The sequence below is a fragment of the Hemitrygon akajei genome, chromosome 6 (assembly GCF_048418815.1).
Source record: "Hemitrygon akajei chromosome 6, sHemAka1.3, whole genome shotgun sequence".
NCBI classification, from domain to species: Eukaryota; Metazoa; Chordata; class Chondrichthyes; order Myliobatiformes; family Dasyatidae; genus Hemitrygon; species Hemitrygon akajei.
The window spans coordinates 142,751,046-142,772,424 of record NC_133129.1 but is presented as its reverse complement, the minus strand read 5'-3'; the positions used below and the strand labels follow the sequence as shown (position 1 = coordinate 142,772,424).

At 40.0% G+C, this 21,379-nt stretch overlaps 1 protein-coding gene across 3 annotated transcripts in view; it reads right to left on the bottom strand.

The window, feature by feature from the left end:
- Positions 1-7,178: 7,178 nt before the first annotated feature.
- The window catches only part of pik3c2a (phosphatidylinositol-4-phosphate 3-kinase, catalytic subunit type 2 alpha), a 156,252-nt gene continuing 142,051 nt past the window's right edge, over positions 7,179-21,379 (bottom strand). For 2 of the 3 annotated variants that reach the window (XM_073049393.1, XM_073049392.1), the window contains exons 28-33: positions 19,771-19,895; positions 19,570-19,687; positions 16,300-16,381; positions 12,770-12,879; positions 11,514-11,639; positions 7,179-10,194 (exon numbers count right to left, since the gene is read on the bottom strand). In XM_073049393.1, the coding sequence (XP_072905494.1) occupies positions 10,012-10,194; positions 11,514-11,639; positions 12,770-12,879; positions 16,300-16,381; positions 19,570-19,687; positions 19,771-19,895 (744 nt within the window). In that variant the 3' untranslated portion in view covers positions 7,179-10,011. Of the gene's footprint in view, positions 10,195-11,513; positions 11,640-12,766; positions 12,880-16,299; positions 16,382-19,569; positions 19,688-19,770; positions 19,896-21,379 lie in introns of those variants that run through there. The other variant, XM_073049394.1, reaches the window with a different exon arrangement.

Here is a 21,379-nt window from a genome sequence, read left to right as displayed (position 1 = left end):
GACCGTTCCTGTTTCCTTATTGTGGATGTCCATGTTGCTCACAACTTGGACTCGGCGACCATCTTCAAATGCACAATGGAAGAACTGCAGTAATCTAACTGTTATCGTCAGATACGACAGACAACCACTAACTTGTCCTATATGTCAGGAGCTTTTCCCCACTTCAGTCTCATTTGTGAGATTTGGGTGGTAGGGTTTATTAATGGCATATTGGTATAATGGTAAAATGGCAGTCGAGCGGTTAATGGAGCAATTACATTACTATATGATTTGGGTATGATGTTCTGCCTTATCAGAGCAACTAGTATGGGTCATGAAACAGATTGAACTAACCAGTCACAAAAAACTTAATAACACTTCAATATAAAAGTACTTTTAGGAGGAGATGCCACAATTGGGGAATATTCGTAAGATTACTGAAATTCTTAGTTCTGCTGGATTCAGATTTAAAGTTTTTTTTGTTTTGCAACTTTCCTTATGCTTGCTTATATGTTTGTGTAATCACCTGTTTGTCTGTCAATGTTCAGTGGATTTTCAGCAATTTGTAGAGCAGCTGGTCTGTATTTTTTGTAGTTTCGTTGTCAGCAAGCCCAGGGCTCATGGTATCATAAATCACTCCTGTTGTCTCTTATTTAATTACTTCTCTTAGCTATCCAGTTTGAGTAAATTTTCAATATATAGATCGACTACTGGCAAGGTTCTTTGTTCTCCCTTTCTGTACTTTCATTACAGTAGAATGAATCAGAATCAGGTTTATTATCAACAGCATGTGTCGTGAAGTTTGTTAACAGCAGCAGTTCAATACATAATATAGAAAAAAAGTTAATGAATTACAGTAAGTATATATGTATTATTGAATAGATTAAAATAGTGGAAAACAGAAATAATATCTATTAAAGAAAGCTGATGAACATGGGTTCAGTGTCCATTTAGAAACAGATGGCAGAGAGGAAGAAGCTGTTCCTGAATTGCCAAGTGTGCGCCTTCAAGCTTCTGTATCTCTTTCCTGACGGTAACAGTGAGAAGAGGGCATACCCTGGGTAATAATACACGTCGCCTTTTTGAGGCACTGCTTGGATATTATGGAGGCTGATACCTAAGGTGAAGCTGACTAATTTTATAACTTTCTGTAGCTTCTTTCAGTCCAATGCAGTAGCCCCCCCACTCCCCATAGTAGACAGTGATGCAGCCTGTCAGAATGTTCTCCACGGTACATCTTTAGAAATCCTTGTGTGTTCTAGTTGACAGATCAAATCTCCTGAAACTCCTAATGAAATATAGCTGCAGTCTTGACCTTTTTATAGCTGCATTGATATGTTGGGACCAGGTTAGATCCTCAGAAATCTTGATACCCAGGAACTTGAAACTGCACACTCTCTCCACTTTTGACCTTGGAATGGGGATTGGTTCGTGTTCCGTCATCTTACCATTGCTGCTCCGCAACCAGCTCTTTTGTCTTACGTACAGTAGAGTCAGTTGGTTACAGTTAGTTACCTGCTGCTGGTTTTACTGTTAGTATTTTACTATGAACATCTAATAAAACAGCTGCAGCCACAAGATTTTTGCCTCATTCTTGAGTTCCAAAGAAACTTCTGAGCAATATCATCTCCAGATCCGAAAGCCGTAGTATATTTATTGTATTTTCCACCACATAATCTTTGTAAATTCCTTATAATATCAAATATGATGTTGCTTGTAGAATTTGAATTTATTTTGTTTGCAGCATGTTCTCAGTCTTAAGAAACTTGCAGGGTAGTTCTGTGAGCCGTGTATAATTTTAACTAACCTGTTCAGGTTCAGGCTATTTCAGACAACAGGTGTAAGAGTCAACTACCTAAACAGCATAGCACCATTTCCATTTTAATTTCCACTGCATGAATAGGCTTCTGAGGTGCATCAAAGTAACATCAGCCCTATAGGTTCCATATTGTGCTGGTGACTGTGTGCTAATACTAAGGAAAAGAAACACACCATTCTCAGTAACGGTGCCTTGCCCAGTTTATTGTTAGGAACCAAATCAAAGAAAGGCAGACAATTGCAATGATAAATCTATCATTTCACTGCTAACTCTCAATGACAGGAGCAGATTTTGACATTGAAATGCAAGTTACTGCTTCGAAAGCATTGGAAGTTGAGCTGAAGACTGCTGTGGCTGAATCATACAGCTCAAGAAAAAAACGTGAATTTATTCAGAATGAATTGATGATCTTAACTAAGACTAAAATTATAAGTAACAGAGTCACACAGCGAGAAAATACGCCCTTCGGTGTAGCAGATCCATGCCAACGTGATAGTCTGTGATAGTCAAACTTGCCAGCATTTGGGCCATAATCTTCCAAATCTTTCCTATCTGCATATCAATTCTATTTTTGACATTTATAAGACATTTGGACAGGTACATAGATCCGCGTTTGATCTAATAATCTTCCAGCATTGCACTACATGCAATGGTTGAGTAACTCATGTTGAATTACTTAATGAAACAAAGTAGCAGCTTCCACTTTGAAGGCAACTGAAGCAACACCTTAAACACTGTGTACAGAGGGGTACATGTTATCTTGCTGCTGAAATGTAGGAGTGAGATCTCGAGATGTGAACTACTGTCATTGGTGTTGATGGTGTGTCTGAACCGAGAGTCTCCTCACAGAATGATCTGTGAGAAGATGAGTCAATCAACAAGAAATGGAGTAGCTGAAGTGCTGGTGCTAAGTCCCATGCTGCTTTGCAGTGAAACTGCAGTAGATAGATGGATAGATAGATAGATAGATACTTTATTCATCCCCATGGGGAAATTCAACTTTTTTTCCAATGTCCCATACACTTGTAGCAAAACTAATTACATACAATACTTAACTCAGTAAAAAAAATATGATATGCATCTAAATCACTATCTCAAAAAGCATTAATAATAGCTTTTAAAAAGTTCTTAAGTCCTGGCGGTTGAATTGTAAAGCCTAATGGCATTGGGGAGTATTGACCTCTTCATCCTGTCTGAGGAGCATTGCATCGATAGTAACCTGTCGCTGAAACTGCTTCTCTGTCTCTGGATGGTGCTATGTAGAGGATGTTCAGAGTTTTCCATAATTGACCGTAGCCTACTCAGCGCCCTTCGCTCAGCTACCGATGTTAAACTCTCCAGTACTTTGCCCACGACAGAGCCCGCCTTCCTTACCAGCTTATTAAGACGTGAGGCGTCCCTCTTCTTAATGCTTCCTCCCCAACATGCCACCACAAAGAAGAGGGCGCTCTCCACAACTGACCTATAGAACATCTTCAGCATCTCACTACAGACATTGAATGACGCCAACCTTCTAAGGAAGTACAGTCGACTCTGTGCCTTCCTGCACAAGGCATCTGTGTTGGCAGTCCAGTCTAGCTTCTCGTCTAACTGTACTCCCAGATACTTGTAGGTCTTAACCTGCTCCACACATTCTCCATTAATGATCACTGGCTCCATATGCCCAATCCATGACTGCAGACTCTCCCTGGACTCTGCTTTAAACAAGTGTTTGATTTCTCATGTAGTAAAGCACAGCACAATTATGTTTCATTCAACTCTTCCATGTAGTTGAACCTGGCTTATTCTCTTTACTACATACTTTCTCCTCTCAGGCCCATCATTATCACTATAACCAGTCACAGAGCATCACACTCTAAATCCTCACCAGTGTTGACATTCAGCCACTCTCTTCATCATTACCACAACATTGGTCTATTATGTTTGTGGCCTTCATTTCTGTGTCTCCATTTCATTTTTCCTGCTTGCTATTGCTTGCTGCAGTGCCCAGTCTCTGGTTTCTGTAACTATGCTCACTACACCCACAAGAGAGCACAACTGGCATTTTGTGTCTGGTTCTTGATTGACTGAATTGGCACCAAGCTCCCATCCCATCTCAAAATCTTTTGAATTTTATTCTATTTTTGTTCATTGATAAGCTGATCTACTAGGTTCAGTCAAGGAGCTTTCAAAGTTTTTGTTCATTGACAATTGCAACTGACAGAGACAAAACAATGGTGGAAGCAGGATTAGAGTGGTCTCAGACTGGAAGGAGCTTGAGGAAAATGCAGTAGTTTCACATCTCTATAAGAAATTGAGCAGTTATTTTTCTGAAGTCAAGTGGCAAGTTAGCAAGGGCTTTGATTTTTTTAAATATTTCTGACTTGGTACCGAAACATCCCTCTTTAACCAGGCAAACTCTCCTTATATTGTTATATGAATATTGCTAGCGTACAAAATATAATTGATGGGCAGCATCTTAGGAACTGCTGTCCTCAAGCAAACTCCCCCGCCCCCCCATAACCATGTGGGTGTCCTCTGGTACTACAGTTTCCTCCCACACCCGGAATATGTATGTTAATTAGCCATTGTAAATTGCCCCTAATGTGTAGACGAATGGTGGAATTTCCTGGGAGTTGATGTGAATAATAAATGGAATTAATGCGGATTAATCTTAATGGGTAGTTGATCATTAGTTTGCTGAAGGGCGTGTTTCTGTACTATATCTGTGACGCATCTTTAACTTCCCAGAAGGATTACAGTTATGCCCTTGCACCTGGTCATTTTGTATGCTTTTTCAGAAGTCTTCGGTTAACTTGGCAGCCGTTGCTCAACTATATTAACCAGCCTCATTATGTAATCTCTCATAATCATTGCTTTAGTGGAAATCTTTGCACAATCCTGTACATTGCTTGACTCTAATTAACAACATTAGTGCACTTCAAGCAATTTCAGATTTCTTTTCTCAGGTTGACATTGCTGATACATTCAGGCGTAGCATTCTTCAACTGTTTCAGAGCCTCGGAGAGTGTAAGATTATATTAAAATGCTGGGCTACGTGATTATCATCCCTTCTCATTTATCACAAAGGTTGCAGCAGATTGGGCAAATTGATTTGTTATCAGAGTTCTCTGACTTTCTACCTGCACTCCTCTCAGTTCTCAGAGGACAGGGCACAATTTTGGAGAATACATTGTGACAGATACTTTCTGCGGCGGCCTTCTCCTTAGTCAGTATGTAGCCACAATCAAAGACATTTACACCGTGCAAGGACCCCATTTGGTTCACCATGTTAATACCAAGTGAACGGGAACATTAATTTAATCCGAACTCTTATCTCTTGATCCCTAACCTTGTACTTATCAGTCAAGTATTGAGTGTTTCTGCAGTGAGGTTTAGATCCCCACAGCTTGCTGAATGAGAAGTTTTTTTTCATGTATCTGTCCAATGCTTCTTGCAATTAAATGCATCCCCCTTTGATCTTCACTGCAAGAGGAATCATTCCTGTCTCAATTGTATACTCAACCCCAGTCTGAACAACCTGTACAATCCAGGCAGCATTGTTCAGGCATCTCCATACACCCATTGCAAAACACACAAAATGCTGGAGGAACTCAGCGTCTATGAAGAAGAGTAAACAGTCAACATTGCAGGCTGAGACCTTTTCCACAGATGCTACCTGGCCTGCTAAGTCCCTTTGGCAGTTTGTGTCCGTTGCTTGGATTTCCAGCATCTGCAGATGTCCTCATGTCTGTGGTCCATATCCTGTCCAGTGCTTACAGCCCTGCTGGTATATAGTGACCAGAACTCTACACCATTCCTGAGCTGTGGCCCAACTTGTGCTTTGTACAATCATGCATGATTTCTATGTTCTACGTCTTGTCCAAAATATACACACACATCCACGTCATATAGCACATTATATTTTACATCCTGGCACTTTCAGGGTTCTGTGGACGTAGACTTGAACATCCCAGTCCTGAAACAGGGTTTCAGCCTGAATTATTGACTATCCCATCACCTCCACAGAAGCTGCTTCACTCACCAACTTCCTCCAAAAATTTCCTCCAGTATCAAAGTTCCCTCATCATCTCATAACATCCTACCAATTATACATTTTATTTGCCTACCCTAGATACAGTATTTCACACTTCAGATTTAATTCTACTGCCACTTTTGTATCCATCTAATCAGTCAAGTAATACCTTCCAGCAGTATAGAACTCCCTTCCTTCAGTGTCATCCACATTGCTCTTTTGGTATCAATGCCCAACTTCTCACTTATTGTCCCTCATTTTATATAAACCATGAAATAGGGACTTAGCGTTGAGTCTTGAGCCTCCTGTCGTTAAAACTCCCTTCAACCACTATCATTTACTTTCTCTGCTGAATTAATCTGGAGTTCAAGCTCAATTTTAATACTGAATCATAGACTTTAGATTTCTTAAATGCAGCCTAAAGACCAATTGATGGAACAGAAAGCAAACTAAAAGTTCAGTGGTGTCTCCATCCTTTGCATTTGCCTTTAAGGAGGCAGAACAAACCCTTGAATCTACTCATTTCAATGTATTGAATGGCAAATGAATAAAAGGCACAAGAGCAGAACTGGATTGAATGAGAGTAACTACAGTCAGAGCTGCACACAACTTAGGAGTGAGCAAATCGTGGAGCAGCAGCAGAAAATGCCCACTGTATTTTGTAGTGGTTATGGGGAATATAATGGTGGAAACTGGAAAAAAGTGTTATGGTTGCAACTGAGATAGCAAGGAGTGTGCAGACGTGAGATTGCTGAATTACAAAAAAGATGAAGGGGAGTCTGAATATTATTACGTATAGATGTGTGGAAATTACAAAGCTGTTTGCTGCTAAATGAGATGACACTAGATTCTGGAAAGGGAGGAAATGGGAGAGCAAGTGCCAAGAGCATCAGCAGAATTTAAGGAAATGTTAATTTTGGCTAATGAAAACATTCTGTATTGTTTTGTTCAGTTACAGGATGTGGGCACTGCTGGAAAGTTGAATAACCTCATCTCAGTTTTCCTTTTGACTTCCACCACTTCCTCTTTTGAGTATGGATGTCCCAACCTCTCCATCTAAACATCATTAGTTATACAGGACAGAAATAGGCCCTTCAGCCCACCATATAGCTGTACTAGTCCAATTTACTGGGCCTTGCATGTTGAAATGCTTGTCCTGAAACTTTTAAAATGTTGTAACAGAACTTGCCTCCATTTTCAGTCAGTTATGCAGCTCCACCAGATTATTTTAAGGATCATTTCACACAGACCAATTTCTTTGAAACACTGGCTTTTGGTTATCCACTCAATTAACATTTATTTGTAAGTTGTTTTTTAGGATGGAACCAACTGTACTGCAAAACAGTCAGAAAATACAAAACAATATGATTTTTGAAAATGACTTTATTAAAAACAAGTTATATATTTAACAGTTATGGAGTCACATTTTGTCCACTTGGATGCAGACAGGATTTGGATAGAAATACTGTACATCTTTACTCAAAGAAAAAAAACCTGATCAAAACATACACTTGGTTCTTAGATCTAATGGTGATGCAGATCAGTCAAGGCAACAATTTTGCACCCCATGATTTTTGTTTAGCTACAGTTGCAATTAATACAGCGTAGCATCCAACAGTAGCAAAATGAAATGTCAAATTACCAAATCAGTGGACCTCCTGCCCCTAAAGTCATAGGCAGAATTTCACTTTCTCCCGTTTGATAATTTCTTTGCAAAGATTTATAAGAATCTCTGCAACTATTCAGTGATACTACATGATAAATAAACACAATTTATTACCATTTAATGCTTAAATTTAGCTTTTCTCAAAGTCCTAAATTTAACCTACCGTAGTGAAAATTAATGCTTTCGCTTCCCCATTCAGCTACTGTGAAGGAGGTTCTGTTGATACCACCCAAATGAAACTGTCATCAACTTGGGAAATAATTAATAGTCAGCTATTAATTTTAATGGTTATTTATTCATCTTCATTAAGGGTGAAGATTTAGAATTTTAAAATGTCATGGACAAATTTATTTACATTAAAATAGACGTAAGCAGCTGAATTTAATTTTCAACATACAAAAGTAATTAATGTGCATGCACTTAGCTACAAAGGTTGAGCAAGGCACAAAAATGATATCCTTCTAAGAAAAAAGGTGCAACATAGAAATGATACACCATTTGTTTCTCCTGTTCAGGGCTAATATTTTTGTCTGAATCTTACCAGAAGATCAATCAAAACTTGTATTTGTAATCTGTGCTTTCTTGAAGTTGAAAGTAGTGTATTTTCAGTGGAATATATGCAATAACTTAAAAAAAAACAAACTTGAAAACCCAAGGTGATGTTAACATATTTGAAACTGAAATTTGCTACATTTCAGCTCTGAATTTGGTTCATTAGGGGCAACCTATTAAATAAATAGGCAAAAGACACATGACATTTATCTGGTGCAATCTAATCAATAGTTGGATGGGGGGGGGGAATCATCAAAAGAGCTGTAAACCTCTTAAGATTAGAACAGCTGAAGCATTTAACTAAATTATTCTGCTCTTGATTCAGTCAAAAAACACTGTCGGCAAGACATTCTAGAGACAAAATACTACTTGGTCAGTTTGTGCAAATCCATCATTCAGAGGTACCCATGGTTGCCGAGGCAACTGGAAATCTGCAGCAACTGTGGGCTTCTGCAGAATTATTTACCGGCTGGGGCAAATGTCAAGTCTGTCAGTTTTGACTGCTGTGAGAGAAGATGAGGTGAATTAAGGAAATACAACAACTTTCCATTTTATTGCCTTGAACAATTCCACATTTCCATAGTTAAATGCCAAATCTTGCACACAAGGTAATAGCAAAAATATTGCCTTGGAAGACAAACCAGTGGTACATAAACTGAGTATCATGTGCATGTCATAGCCGAAGGGCAAACGCTTAAAGAAAAGGTGTAGTCGAATGTGTTAGCACACCTTCTCCAAATTTTTTTGTACTTTTCACCAAATCTTGGAAACAACCATATACGCACTTCTCAGAAAAGTATTTTCCTTTATCATTTCCATTGCACTGCCTTAAGTGGCTTGTCATCCTTTAGGAATCCTTTTTTCTCTGGCAACTGAGATGTGTTAGAAAGTAAGCTACACCTTATAAAATTGCTACTCGTGCTGCTTTTTTGTTTGCAAGAATTACAGCAACAAAAAATATATAACCACAGGTGAAACCCACTTGCATATTTGATGTGCCTTTTCAATTTTACAACTTATTTTTATGCATGCAAGTTTAGTACTGTAACAGTAAAGCAATAGAGAAAATACATCCAAGAAATCAACATATCATCTAGTAGTTGAAATCTCTTGAATTTTGCTATTAGCAATACTTATTTATGTGACTGCAAACTCACAAATTCTCTTAACTCAGATTTTGGACCCAAGTAGAATAGTAATGGATCTACAAGTAAATTCATAATTTCCTCCTTATACTTTGGCATTCACTGTTCAGCTTCACTGCAGCTTCACCTTTTACACAATTGTTATTTAATGACCACATCTGAGAGACTTAATGCTTGAGCAAGCCTTTCGATGCACTCATTTTCTTTATTTATTATGTCTGCCTGTGGGGTGATTAGTCCTGGATCTTCTCCAATGGCATTAATCATAGAAAAGAGGTCACATACCACAGATTAAAGATCTCCTGCATAGAGCATATATTCCATCTGTATTTTTACAGACAATCCTTGAGGCAGTAAAACTTGTATCTTTTTATTTAGTTCCATTAAAAGCAGCCCATTGAATTGAAGTTGGGACAATTAATCGCCTTGTGCCTGATCTTTCTTGTGCCGCTCCCTGGGAAATATAACATGTCTGAGTTAGCCAGTGAATTTAGCACCTTGAATTTAATTGACAGTTTGGAGGCATAATAAAGAAAGGCATGGTTTTGCGCTGCAAATAGTGAAGTTCTTCAACAGTTTCTTTTGGCACACTTGATTTCCCACCATTCTTTAATCAGAGAAATTAAGAGAAGATATAGAATGAAGGTGACATTAAGTGCATGCAACTCTTTGTGAATTCATCAAACTGATTGGTCCATTGGCAATGTGCATCAGCTTGAATTGCTGTTTGTCCACAGTTAAAGTCTTCTTTCAAGTAAATTGCAGGAGTCTGGTTGGGTTTCTCTTTGCAAATTGTTCCACTTTTCACATACTTTGTGCAAGATGTGGTAGGGAGTTACCCACTGGATGCAGCAGTCAATTTGTACCAGTTAATGGTTTCCTTGCTTAAGTCAAATTCCTTCAGAGTTAATGTAATGCCACCAAGGTAAACGTTTTCTCGTAATGACTCAGCACTCAACACACTCAGCTGCAACTCCCTCTGTTTGAGTGATTCTTTACTGTATCCACTGTACACCAACTAAAAGAAAAAGAAAAGACATTCAACATTATTTCAATACGGTGCAAGTTCAAAGTTGGCAGCTGAGGTATTTTTACAAGTGAGAAGAAATTTTTTCCTAATAAAGGTACTGCAATACTACCTAAAAATCTCAATAATGTGTGTATTTTTTCACTTTAGACATTTACTATGATAGCTCCTCCTATGTGCAAGTGATCCCAACACAGCGGTAGGAAGATGTGTGTATATGTGCTATTTTGCAAAGCAGAGCAGGATGCTCTGTTAGTTTTATTGCAATTAACTAGTGCTTTCCCCAGTAGTTACAACAGAAATCATTATTTGATGCTTTTTGAAACTTCATGAGACAATAACTGTTTATTTTGATTATGCCTTTTGTCCAAACAAATAATCAAGATATTCTATAAATGAGGGGGAATAGAGAGCGAATTGCCCAAGGGTGACAAAGAATGACAATCTAAGGCTGTTACCGATAGAATGGAATTCAGCCTTAATTGTGGGACATTTAATTAGTGTCTTCACATGGCTGGGTCATCATTACATACAGCTGCAGAAGTGCCAGCACTCTTCAACATCTCTCTAGCTGGATCTGGCCAAGAACTTTACACATGTCAACATATATTTTTGGATTGCTGCTAAAAGCATTCCAATTCTTATAGAGCAAAGGGCACAAAAAAGAGCTCCGAGACTTTGTGGATGAGTGGGTAGGTCCAGGGTATCTCTACAAACTGGAGCTGTTAAGATATTTTAAGGATGTCTAAAACAATGCTCGTGTAAAAATGATTGCCATCGGTGACAAAGAGGCTGTAGGATCAGAAAATCCCAAACGGTTCAGTGACATTACAAAGGGAAAGAAATACATTGCTTAATTGGTCAGGGCATGATGGGATACTAGGAGAAGGCAAGAAATTGGGGCTGAGAGGAGAATTGGATTAGCTTTGATGAAATGGCAGAGCAGACTCAATGGGCCAAATGAATTACTCAGAAGCTAATATTTTAATCACCAGCAGATAAAGTAATCCAGAATGGATTTCATTAGTTCTAGATAGCATTGGCACTCTGACAGGAGCCGCTAACTTTAATCTGTTTACAATGAGGGAAGAGATTTAAAAGGTTTTCTGCCAGTCACTCGTCTTAATTAAGTGAAGTTTGCCTCCTCGATAGCTTCATGCCAGAATCTGTACTTCTTCCTTTCAAATTGGCATTGCAATTACTGTTCTTCAGAATCTGCCAGCTTAAGCACTTGCTCACAGGTCAAACGGTAAACTTTCTAAAGGGGCTCAAAGGTAAAAGCTGGAGGAGAAACTCCAGCAGATGCTTACCATTTCATTGTAGGTTGGGTTTCGTGTCTTCCTTGATACCTTTGTCTTGTGCTTGGTTATTTTATGTGGATCAGGAAGTAAATATGTTTTTACATAAGGATTTGGATCTGCTCCATCCTCAGTTACCTATAATCAAAATATAAAAATCTTTATATACAAGCAAAGTGCTTCATCATTAAAAACTTAAGTATAATTGCATAACAAATGCTTCCCATGATGCTACAAAGGTATCCAACTGTTGAAAAAAACAAGGTTATCGTCAAGGTTTAAGTTTTTGCAACATTTGAAAAGCAGTAATACAAAGGAATCTAGGAATCCTTGTGTCAGATAATGGAACAGAAAATAAAGAAATGAAAAGTGACAAGGCTAACAGATTCAAAGTAAATGAGAGTGGCTGAATTCCAGTTTGAATTTGGTTACACCTAAGGGACAGAGAAGCTAGTCTGTGGTTGTACATAAATCTAGGAAAAATGGTCAGAGACCATAAGAGAAAGGAGCAGAATTAGGCCATTTGGCCCATCAAATCTGTTCTGCCATTCTATGATGGCTGAATTATTTCCCCTCTCAATCCCATTCTCCTGCCTTCTCCCTGTAACCTTCGACACTCTGACTAATCAAGAACCTATCAACCTCTACTTTAAATATACTCAGTGACTTGGCCTTCACTGCTGTCTGTGGCAATGAATTCCCCTGATTCACCACCCTTTGGTAAACAAAATTCCTCCTCAGCTTTGTTTTAAATGGACGTCCCTCTAGTCCTAGACTCACCACAATAGGAAACATTCTCTTCACATCCACTATCAATATTTGATAGTTCTAAATGAAATCCCCTTCATTTTTCTAAACTCCAATAGTACAGGCCTCCAGTGCCTGCCTGACATTGAATGTACACTGCTACCAAGATGATGGCAGAAAACTTCCTTGGCAGATAAAATAGAAAACATCCACTGACTCTCCTCTAACTATCCTGCCCGTTACTTCCTTAAAGAATACCAACACATTTGTCCAGCAAGACTTCCCCTTAAGGAAACTATATTGACTTTGGCCTATTATATAATTTGCCTCAAGTACCCCAAAACCTCATCCTTAGTAATGGACTCCACCATCATCCCAACCACTGAAGCCTGACTAATTGGCCTATAACTTCCATTCTTCTGTCTTCCTCTCCTCTTAACGAGTGGGGGTGACATTTACAATTTTCCAGTCCTCCGGAAACAGAGAGCAGAGCCATAGTTCCGAGCTTAATTTTCACTTACCAGGTCTCGTATGTGCATTACCATGATGAATAGTGTACTGTTCCTGTATGAAATGGACAGTTTAACCTCTCCACCTACTTGACCTGAATTGGCAGATGGTGAAACTATCTCTGTTAAAAAGAAATAAAAAAAATTTACCCATGGGTACTTACATAATGAATGAATGAGTCATGAACCATTATCAATGATATCTAATTCCAACCACCTTCTGCTTTGAATTTGCTCGACGTAGAATTATATTTAAATAACTTTTTTCAACAATACAAAATGAGCCACAATGACTTTGAAAGCTCCAAATTCTCTCTAACATGCTCAGCCATGGGGGCAGGAGAACAAATAAAAACACTGCATCCTGAAAAAGTGGTGAAACTAAACGTGAGAGGATCTTCAATCAGAATCAGGAATCAGGAATCAGGTTTAATATCACATGTATATGTCATGAAATTTGTTGTTTTGTAGCAGCAGTACATTGCAATATATAATAAAAACTAAGTTACGATAATATAAATTTAAAAAATTAAATTAAATAAGTAGTGCAAAAAGTTTTTTTAAAAAGGCGGAAAAAAAGTGAGGTACTGTTATGAGTTCATTAGTGGCAGAAGGGAAGAAGCTATTCTTGAAACACTGAGTGTGTCGCTTCAGGTCCCTGTACCTCCTCCTTGATGGTAGCAATGAGAAAAGGGCATGTCCTGGATGATGGGGTCCTTAATGATGGATGCATTATCTTTTGAAGGTGTCCTTAAGGCTGAGGAGGCTAGTACCCATGAGGGAGCTGGCTGAGTTTACAGCTTTCTGCAGCCTTTTCTGATCCTGTGCAGTGGCTCCAAAATACCAGACGGTGATGCAATCAGTTAGAATGCTCTCCATGGTACGTCCGTAGAAATTTGAGTGTCTTTAACATGTCTCCTGAAAGTCTGAATGAAATATAGCTGACGTCATGCCTTCTTTGTAATTGTTTCATATGTCAGGCACAGGATAGGCAGGATAGGCATTGTCCTCTGAAACAGAGTTCACAGGATCACCAGATGCTGCAGGGATTCACATAGGGGTGGTTCTATACTACCTTTTAAAGAGTGCATAAAAGGCATTGACCTCATACGGGAGTGAAGCATCACAGCTCTCTCTTAGGGTTTGCTTTGAAGGAAGTAATGGCCTGCAAACCCTGTCAGAGCTGATGTGCATCCGATTCAGTCTCTAACTTCAATCAGAATTGTTTCTTCACTCTTAAAATAGCCTTCCATTAAGTCATACCTGGACTTCTTTTATAGTTCTGAATCACCGGCCTTGAATACCGCAATCTAACCCTTGGCAGACTACGAATCTCCTAGTTCATCCACGGCTTTTGGTTTGGATAAGTTCAGTATGATCTCAAGGTCAGACAGGTCTCGATGAAGTCGGTGACAACTGCGGCATATTAATCTAGACTCTAAGATGAATCCTTGAATATTTTCCAGTCCTCTGACTCAATGTAGTCCTATAAGTGTTCCTCCGTCTCCCTTGACTACCTTCTTGGTCATCACCTCGGTGCTTTAGTCTTTGCCTATATGCAGAAGTATAACTACAGCTACTGATCGGACTTTCCAAAGTGTGAGTGTTGGGTGGCATGTTAAGCATTCTTAACGGTGGTATAACAGTGGTCAAGTGTGTTGGCTCCTCTAGTTCACAGTTGATATGTCGGTAATAGTTGTTCAGAAACTTCTTCAAGTAGCCTGGTTGAAATCCACAATGATAGGGAAAGGACAGATTTATTAGCCTACACTTTTATCGCTATTATGTAATGGGTTTTTTCAAAACCTACTTTCCTTGTATCATACAAAAAGTCACCAAAAATTAGAACATCCCCAAGAAAATTGTGATCTGACAATGCTAGTTAAAGTCTTCACAATCTAAAGCTTGATGAAGCAGCCACATTATTAGGAATACTGCCGACTGGAGCAATTTCTAAACAAAGAAAACTTAAGAAATGAGACTGATAGTAACCTAAACAAGTGGATAGGTTTGGCAGGGAGTGGATGACAGACTGAAGTAACCATGTTTGACAAGAGCAGTGGAACCTCGGGTCAAGAGAAAGAAAGCATATTTAAGGTTCAGGAAGCAAGGATCTGACGGTGTTCTAGAAAATTGCAAGGAAGGAGCTTAAGAAGGGACTTAGGAAATCAAGAATGAGACATGAGAAGGCTTTGGCGAATAAGGTTATGAATACCCGAAGGCATTCTTCACATATATGAACAGGAGGATGATTAGAGTGAGGGTAGGACTGATTAGGGATAAAAGAGGAAATATGTGTCTGGAATTGGAGGTGGTCCTTAATGAATACTTTGCTTCAGTATTCACCAATGAGAGGGACCTAGGCAAAAATGAGAGCATTAAAGAACAGGCGAATATGCTGGAACATGTCATGTTAAGCAAGAGCATATGCTGGAACATTGAAAAACACTAGAATAGGCAAGCCCCTGAGTTGGACAGGATATAACCCAGTTTATGACAGGAAGTGAGGTAAGAGATGGCTGCACCTTTGGCAATGATCTTTGTGTACCTACTGGCCACAGGAGTAGTACCAGAAAACTGCAGGGTGGCAAACGTGATTCCTTTGTTCAAGAAAGTTAATAAGGATAATTCTGGGAATTATAGACTAATAAGTGATGGGAAAAGGATTGAAGAAGATTCTTAGATACAGCATCTATGAGCATTTGGAGAAGCACAGCTCTGTGATGGGCAGGTCATGCTGCACGAGCTTGATTGAATTTTTTGAGGATGTAATAAAACACATTGATGAAGGTAGAGCAGTGGATGTGGTATATGTGGATTTTAGTAAGGCATTTGACAAGGTAGGCTCATCCTGGGAAATTTGGCTGCGTGGATTTAGAATCATCTTGCCCACCGAAGGCAGAGGATGCTGGTAGATTCTGCCTGGAGGTTGGTGACCAGTGGTGTTCTGGGACCCCTGCTATCTGATTTTTATAAATGACTTGGATGAGAAAATGAAAGAGTGGGTTAGTAAATGCCAGGGTTAGTTTTTTAAAAAAAAGGAAACACAGAGAGTGGTGTGTTTGTAATATGCACTTCCAGGACCGGTGGTAGAGGCAGATTCATTAGTGACATTTAATTTAACTCTTAAATACGCACATGGATGAAAGAAAAATGGAGGGTTAAGTGGGAAGGTTAAATTGATCTTAGAGTATGTTAAAAGGTTGGCACAACATAATGGGCTGTAGGGCCTGTACTGTTCTATGCTCTAACTAACCCAGAACTGGTGGTTCGGGTAGAAGTTTCTGTTACAAGAAATGTGTACATTCCACCTCTTTATATAATTCAAGATTGCAAACCAGATTCCATGAAATCTCAAACACAGGCTGTTACGTGTTAGCAGATAAGGTAACAACTATATGCATGTTTTAAAAAAAAATCATGCCTCAACATGTAAATCTTCAAGCTGATAAATAGTGCATCAGCAAAATGAGTATATGCCAGAAATACAAGCAAACTGCAAAATGATAAATGCCATCCAAGCAAAACTTCATCTGAAATACCTGCAGGCTTGACCACTCCATCTACTCCTTCAGCTTTTTCATCTCGGCCTAGTGGATGGAAAAAGGTGTAAACGAGATCACACTGAAAAATAACAACAAAGAATGTTTATAAAGTTTAATAGCTTTTTCTAGTGCATAATTCTGAACAAAAGTGCAAGTGGCCTTTTTAGGAGCAAGATAGTGCACAGGGTTAATAATACTGCTGGTTGTTTTTTTTGATGAGAGGACCTCGTTCCTGGGATATGCCATGTACCACACATCACTAGAGATGGAGTGTGCAGATTGAGAGTGAGATTTAAAAAGAAGCAATCGGGGCAAGTTTGCATACTCTGCGTGTTACTGATCACTAGGGAATGTTGGAGTGTGCATAATTCAGTACTTGACAAGGTCCAATAAGAAGTTAAGTTTAAGCAGAGTGGCCATTGTGTTAGTGGGCCAGTGTAAGAGTGAGCAATTTAGACTTTGGCTCATAGAGGCTTTGGTGAGGGGAGGGCAGAGGATGTAGGTAGATTTTTTCATTTAATTTTTCTTTCTTTCTTATTCCAGAGTTAAAGCAGTGGAGAAGCCAGGCAGGAGAGTGGCAGACTCCTCTTGTGGTATGTGGGAAATCAGGCAGACTACCAGAGTCCCTGACGACCACACCTACAAGCACATTCAGCTGCAGCTTCTTACTGACTGTGATAAGGAGTTGAAGCTGGAGCTTGATGAATTCTGGATCATTCTGGAGGCTGTGGGGTTGATCAACAGGCAATTCAGGAAGGTAGTTACACCCAACGTGAAGGACACAGGTAACTGGGTGACGGTCAGGAGGGGTAAAGGGGATAGGCAGCCAGTGCAGAGTTACCCTTTGCCTTATCCTTCAATAACGGGGATGTCACTTTGGATACTGTTGTGGGTGGGTGGGTGGGGGGGAAGGCCATAGCACAGGAAAGCCACAGCGGTCAGGTCTCTGGCACTGAGCCTGGCTCTGTGGCTTAGAAAAGTGGGGGGTGCGCAGGAAGAGGCAAGCTGCACCCATAGAGCATTAAATGGGCAGGGGAACAGACAGGAAGTTCTGTGGATGAGAAAGAGATTCCCAAATGGTATGCAACACACACAAAATGCTGGTGGAACGCAGCAGGCCAGGCAGCATCTATAAGAAGCACTGTCGAATAGTAAGAGATTTGAAAGTAGGAGGGCGAGGGGGAAATCCGAAATGATAGGAGAAGACAGGAGGGGGAAGGGGTGAAGCTAAGAGCTAGAAAGGTGATTGGCGAAAGTGATACAGAGCTGGAGAAGGGAAAGGATCATGGGACGGGAGGCCTAGGGAGAAAGAAAGGAGGAGGGGAGCACCAGAGGGAGATGGAGAACAGGCAAGGAGTGATTGTGAGAGGGCAGAGAGAGAAAAAAAAAGAGAAAAAAGGGGGGAAATAAATAAACAAATAAGGGATGGGGTAAGGGGAGGAGGGGCATTAACGGAAGTTTGAGAAATCAATATTCATGCCATCAGGTTGGAGGCTACCCAGACGGAATATAAGGTGTTGTTCCTCCAACTTGAGTGTGGCTTCATCTTGACAGTAGAGGAGGCCATGGAGAGACATATCAGAATGGGTATGGGACGTGGAATTAAAATGTGTGGCCACTGGGAGATTCTGCTTTCTCTGGCGGACAGAGTGTAGGTGGCCACACATTTTAATTGTTGCCCAGTTGGGGGGGGGGGGGGTTAACCTAGAGTGGAAGAGGTGTGGGAGCCAGTGCCAGAGAGACAGTGGAGTGGCTATGGGGAAGATATTTTTAAGCTTATGTACAAATCGAAAGGTTGAGCATGGTGGGACTAATGCTCTGTGTTGAGTCTAGATACAAGAAATATTGTAGGAAAGGTGGATAAGCTTGGGGCATAGATCAGCATGTGGAATTATGACACTGTAGCCATTAACAAAAGAGTTGCAGGAGGGGCAGGACTGGCAGCTCAATGTTTTGGGGTTCTGTGATAGAGCAGGAGGGATTAAATGAGGTAAATTTTCCATTACTAGTCAGGGAAAATGTCATGGCAGTGTTCAGATAGGACAAATTGAAGCATTCATCTGGTGAGGTTGTAAGAAAGTGATGATTATGTTAATGGATTATATTACAGACCACCCAAAAATCAACGAGATTTGGAGAAGCAGATTTGTAGAGATATCACAGACTGTTGCAAGAAACACAAGGTTATGATAAGAAGTAAGCTTTCCACATATTGACTGGGACTCCCATACTGGTACAGGGCTGGATGGGATGGAGTTTGTTGAATCTGTTCAGAAGTTTCCTCATCAATACATAGAAATGCCAACTGAAGAGAGTGTGATACTGGATCTCCTATTTGGGAATGAGACAGGGCATGTGACTGAAGTTTGTGTGAGGGAACACTTTGTGCTGAGTGATCATAATGCATTAATTTCAAGATAACTATCGAGAAGGATAGGTCTTGGTGCTTGGGTTAAGATTCTAAATTGGAAAGGATCCTGGCAAGAGTGGATTGGGACAGGTTATTTTCAGCAAAGGTGTGCTTGATAAGTGGGAGGCCTTCAAAAGTGAAATTTTGAGATTATAGTTTGTATGTTCCTGTCAGGTTTGAGAAGCTTAGTTTTCCTGAGATATTGAGGCCCTGGTTAGGCAGAAGGAGGTACATAGCAGGTATAGGCAGGAGGGAACAAATAACGTACTTGAGGAATGTAGGAAATGCAAGAGGACACTTAAGAAGGAAATTAGGAAGGCTAAAAGGCATGAGGTTACCCTAGCAGACAAGGTGAAGGAGAATACCAAGGGCTTCTACAGAAATATTAAAAGCAAAAGGATACAATGGACAAAATTGCTCCTCTTGAAGATCAGAGTGCTTAGAACTTTATTCCCTAGATCATAGACAATGAGGAGAATTTTGATAGATGTATACAAAATTATAAACTAAATGGAAGCATGAGGTTGGGTGTGACTGGAACTAGAGGTTAGGGTGAAAGGTGAAATGTTTAAGGGGGAATTTGAAAAGGAACATCTTCACTCAGAGTGGTGAGAGTGTGGAATGAGCTGTCAGCATTTCAATACTTAAGATAAATTTGGATAGGCATATGGCTGGGAGGGTACAGTGTGGGTGTAGGTCAAAGGGTACAGATTAATAGTTGGGCTTGAATTAGATGGGCCAAAGGGCCTGCAGTGTTGTATGACTCTATTTGGGTCAGTATGCATAGAATGAAGAAAACAGCGAGTCCAGACACATGCTGGACAGCCTTCATTTTGATTCCAATTCCACCCACTTACCTCATTTACTTCAGTCGAGCTATTCATCAGATATTGTACGTAATTGTTCAGTTCCACCTTCCGCTTGGAGGCCACATCCTTAATGTGAGTTCGGCCAAGGACGACTTTGTTGGGAAAGCTGGAAAAACAATGGCCTTTGTCTGAATTGCGATAATCAAAACATTCATAACAAAGTATTTCTTATGTGTATTCAACACCCACCCTGGAAGCTTCCACAGGGGAAAGAGGATGCCTAGTTTGTTGTGAAGCTCTTGGAATTCATCGAATGTTCTGAAGACGAACATTGGTGCAATCTGTCCTTCCCGCAATATCCTCACCACATATATCTGTGTGGTAAAAATGACAGCCATAAAACATCATTTGCCTGATTCATCATCATTCTTACTGTTAAAAAGCTTCTAGGATGTATTGTAGACAATAAGGTTCTGACAAAACAGGATTTCCTTGTTAATCAAGATAATGAAGACAACAAAAGGTCAAAACCTAAATCAAACCCAATCATCCCTTAAATCAACATCTACACAATTACAATTCTATTGGCAAATTACTCAAAAGCAAGAGAGAAGTTCGAGTTCATGTCAGTCTTCTTCCTTTGATTCAAACTCATTGCACTTCAGGTGCTATCAATCAGTTCAGCAAATGCAAGAGTTTTAGCCTCTTCCGTTGAATATGGTTCAATGCAAGATCACATTAAGCAGTTTTATAAGAAGAATCCAACTGGAATGCACAGAGCTCCTTTAATTTAAAATGATAGGGCATAATCTTACTTGCATTTTGAATATAACATGCAGTGCGATATCATGCTGAATTTCTTTTAAAAGAACCATGCTTTTGAAAATACAAACAATCTACTAATGCCTTGAAGAATTCCTGAGACATCATGTCCACTGAGAAATAAACCCCCAAATTTCAACCTATTTATTTATTTAGAGATACAGTACAGTAACAGGCCCTTCTGCCCAATTACACCCATGTGACCAATTAACCTACTGTGCCATATTACGTCTGGTTAAGATAGCGCTACCAAATATGTGTGACAGCTTCCAGGTAATCAAAACGCGAAGAAATCTGACTAAAAACATCACCAAAAATGCCTTTTCTGAGGTAAATTGTGTTAAATTATTGACACAAAGAGTGAAGGGGTGAGTGATGGTGAGGCAAGTTCAGAAGATGAATCAATGCAAATGGAGTTCTGACGCCCATATGAATGGCCTGGGAGCGAGGTTGAATGGCTCTGGGCGGCAGAAGAAGAAGCTGGGGTCCAGGCAGAGAAGATTCTGTTTCAGTGCTGATACAACTGGCCCGGGTGTGATGCTGGATCTCTCTGGGCACTGAGCTAATTTGAAGAGCTTGAGAGTGGCTTCAGGCTGGGCGATAAAATCTGGGTCCAGAGCGAGTTGCTGAGCAGCATGGTCTAGGTCCAGGACTTTTTGCGGCAGCAGTGTCTGGGTCTGAGTGTGAGGTACAACGTGCTGTTCAGACAATTTAAATACTGGCCCAGATTGGCAACGACAGCCGATTTTGCTCACTCTGAGATCCTCACTCCTTTCTCCGGGGCACCAGAGGATTTTGCAGTTCCATTGGGTCATATTAAGCCAGTAGTAGTATTCACTGCTGGCTTAATACTTCATTGGCACCCTGGTGAATTTTGAAGCAAGTTTTTAGTGACTTCAGAGCTGGATTTTCTTGCTCAGCTAAAGGGATGAATTCTCTCAGAATTAAAGGCAATGTCATTTTGGGAGTTCATCCTGGAACATATACCCCACCAAATACTTACTGAGACCTAAAATTTAATAAATGAAGAAATGCT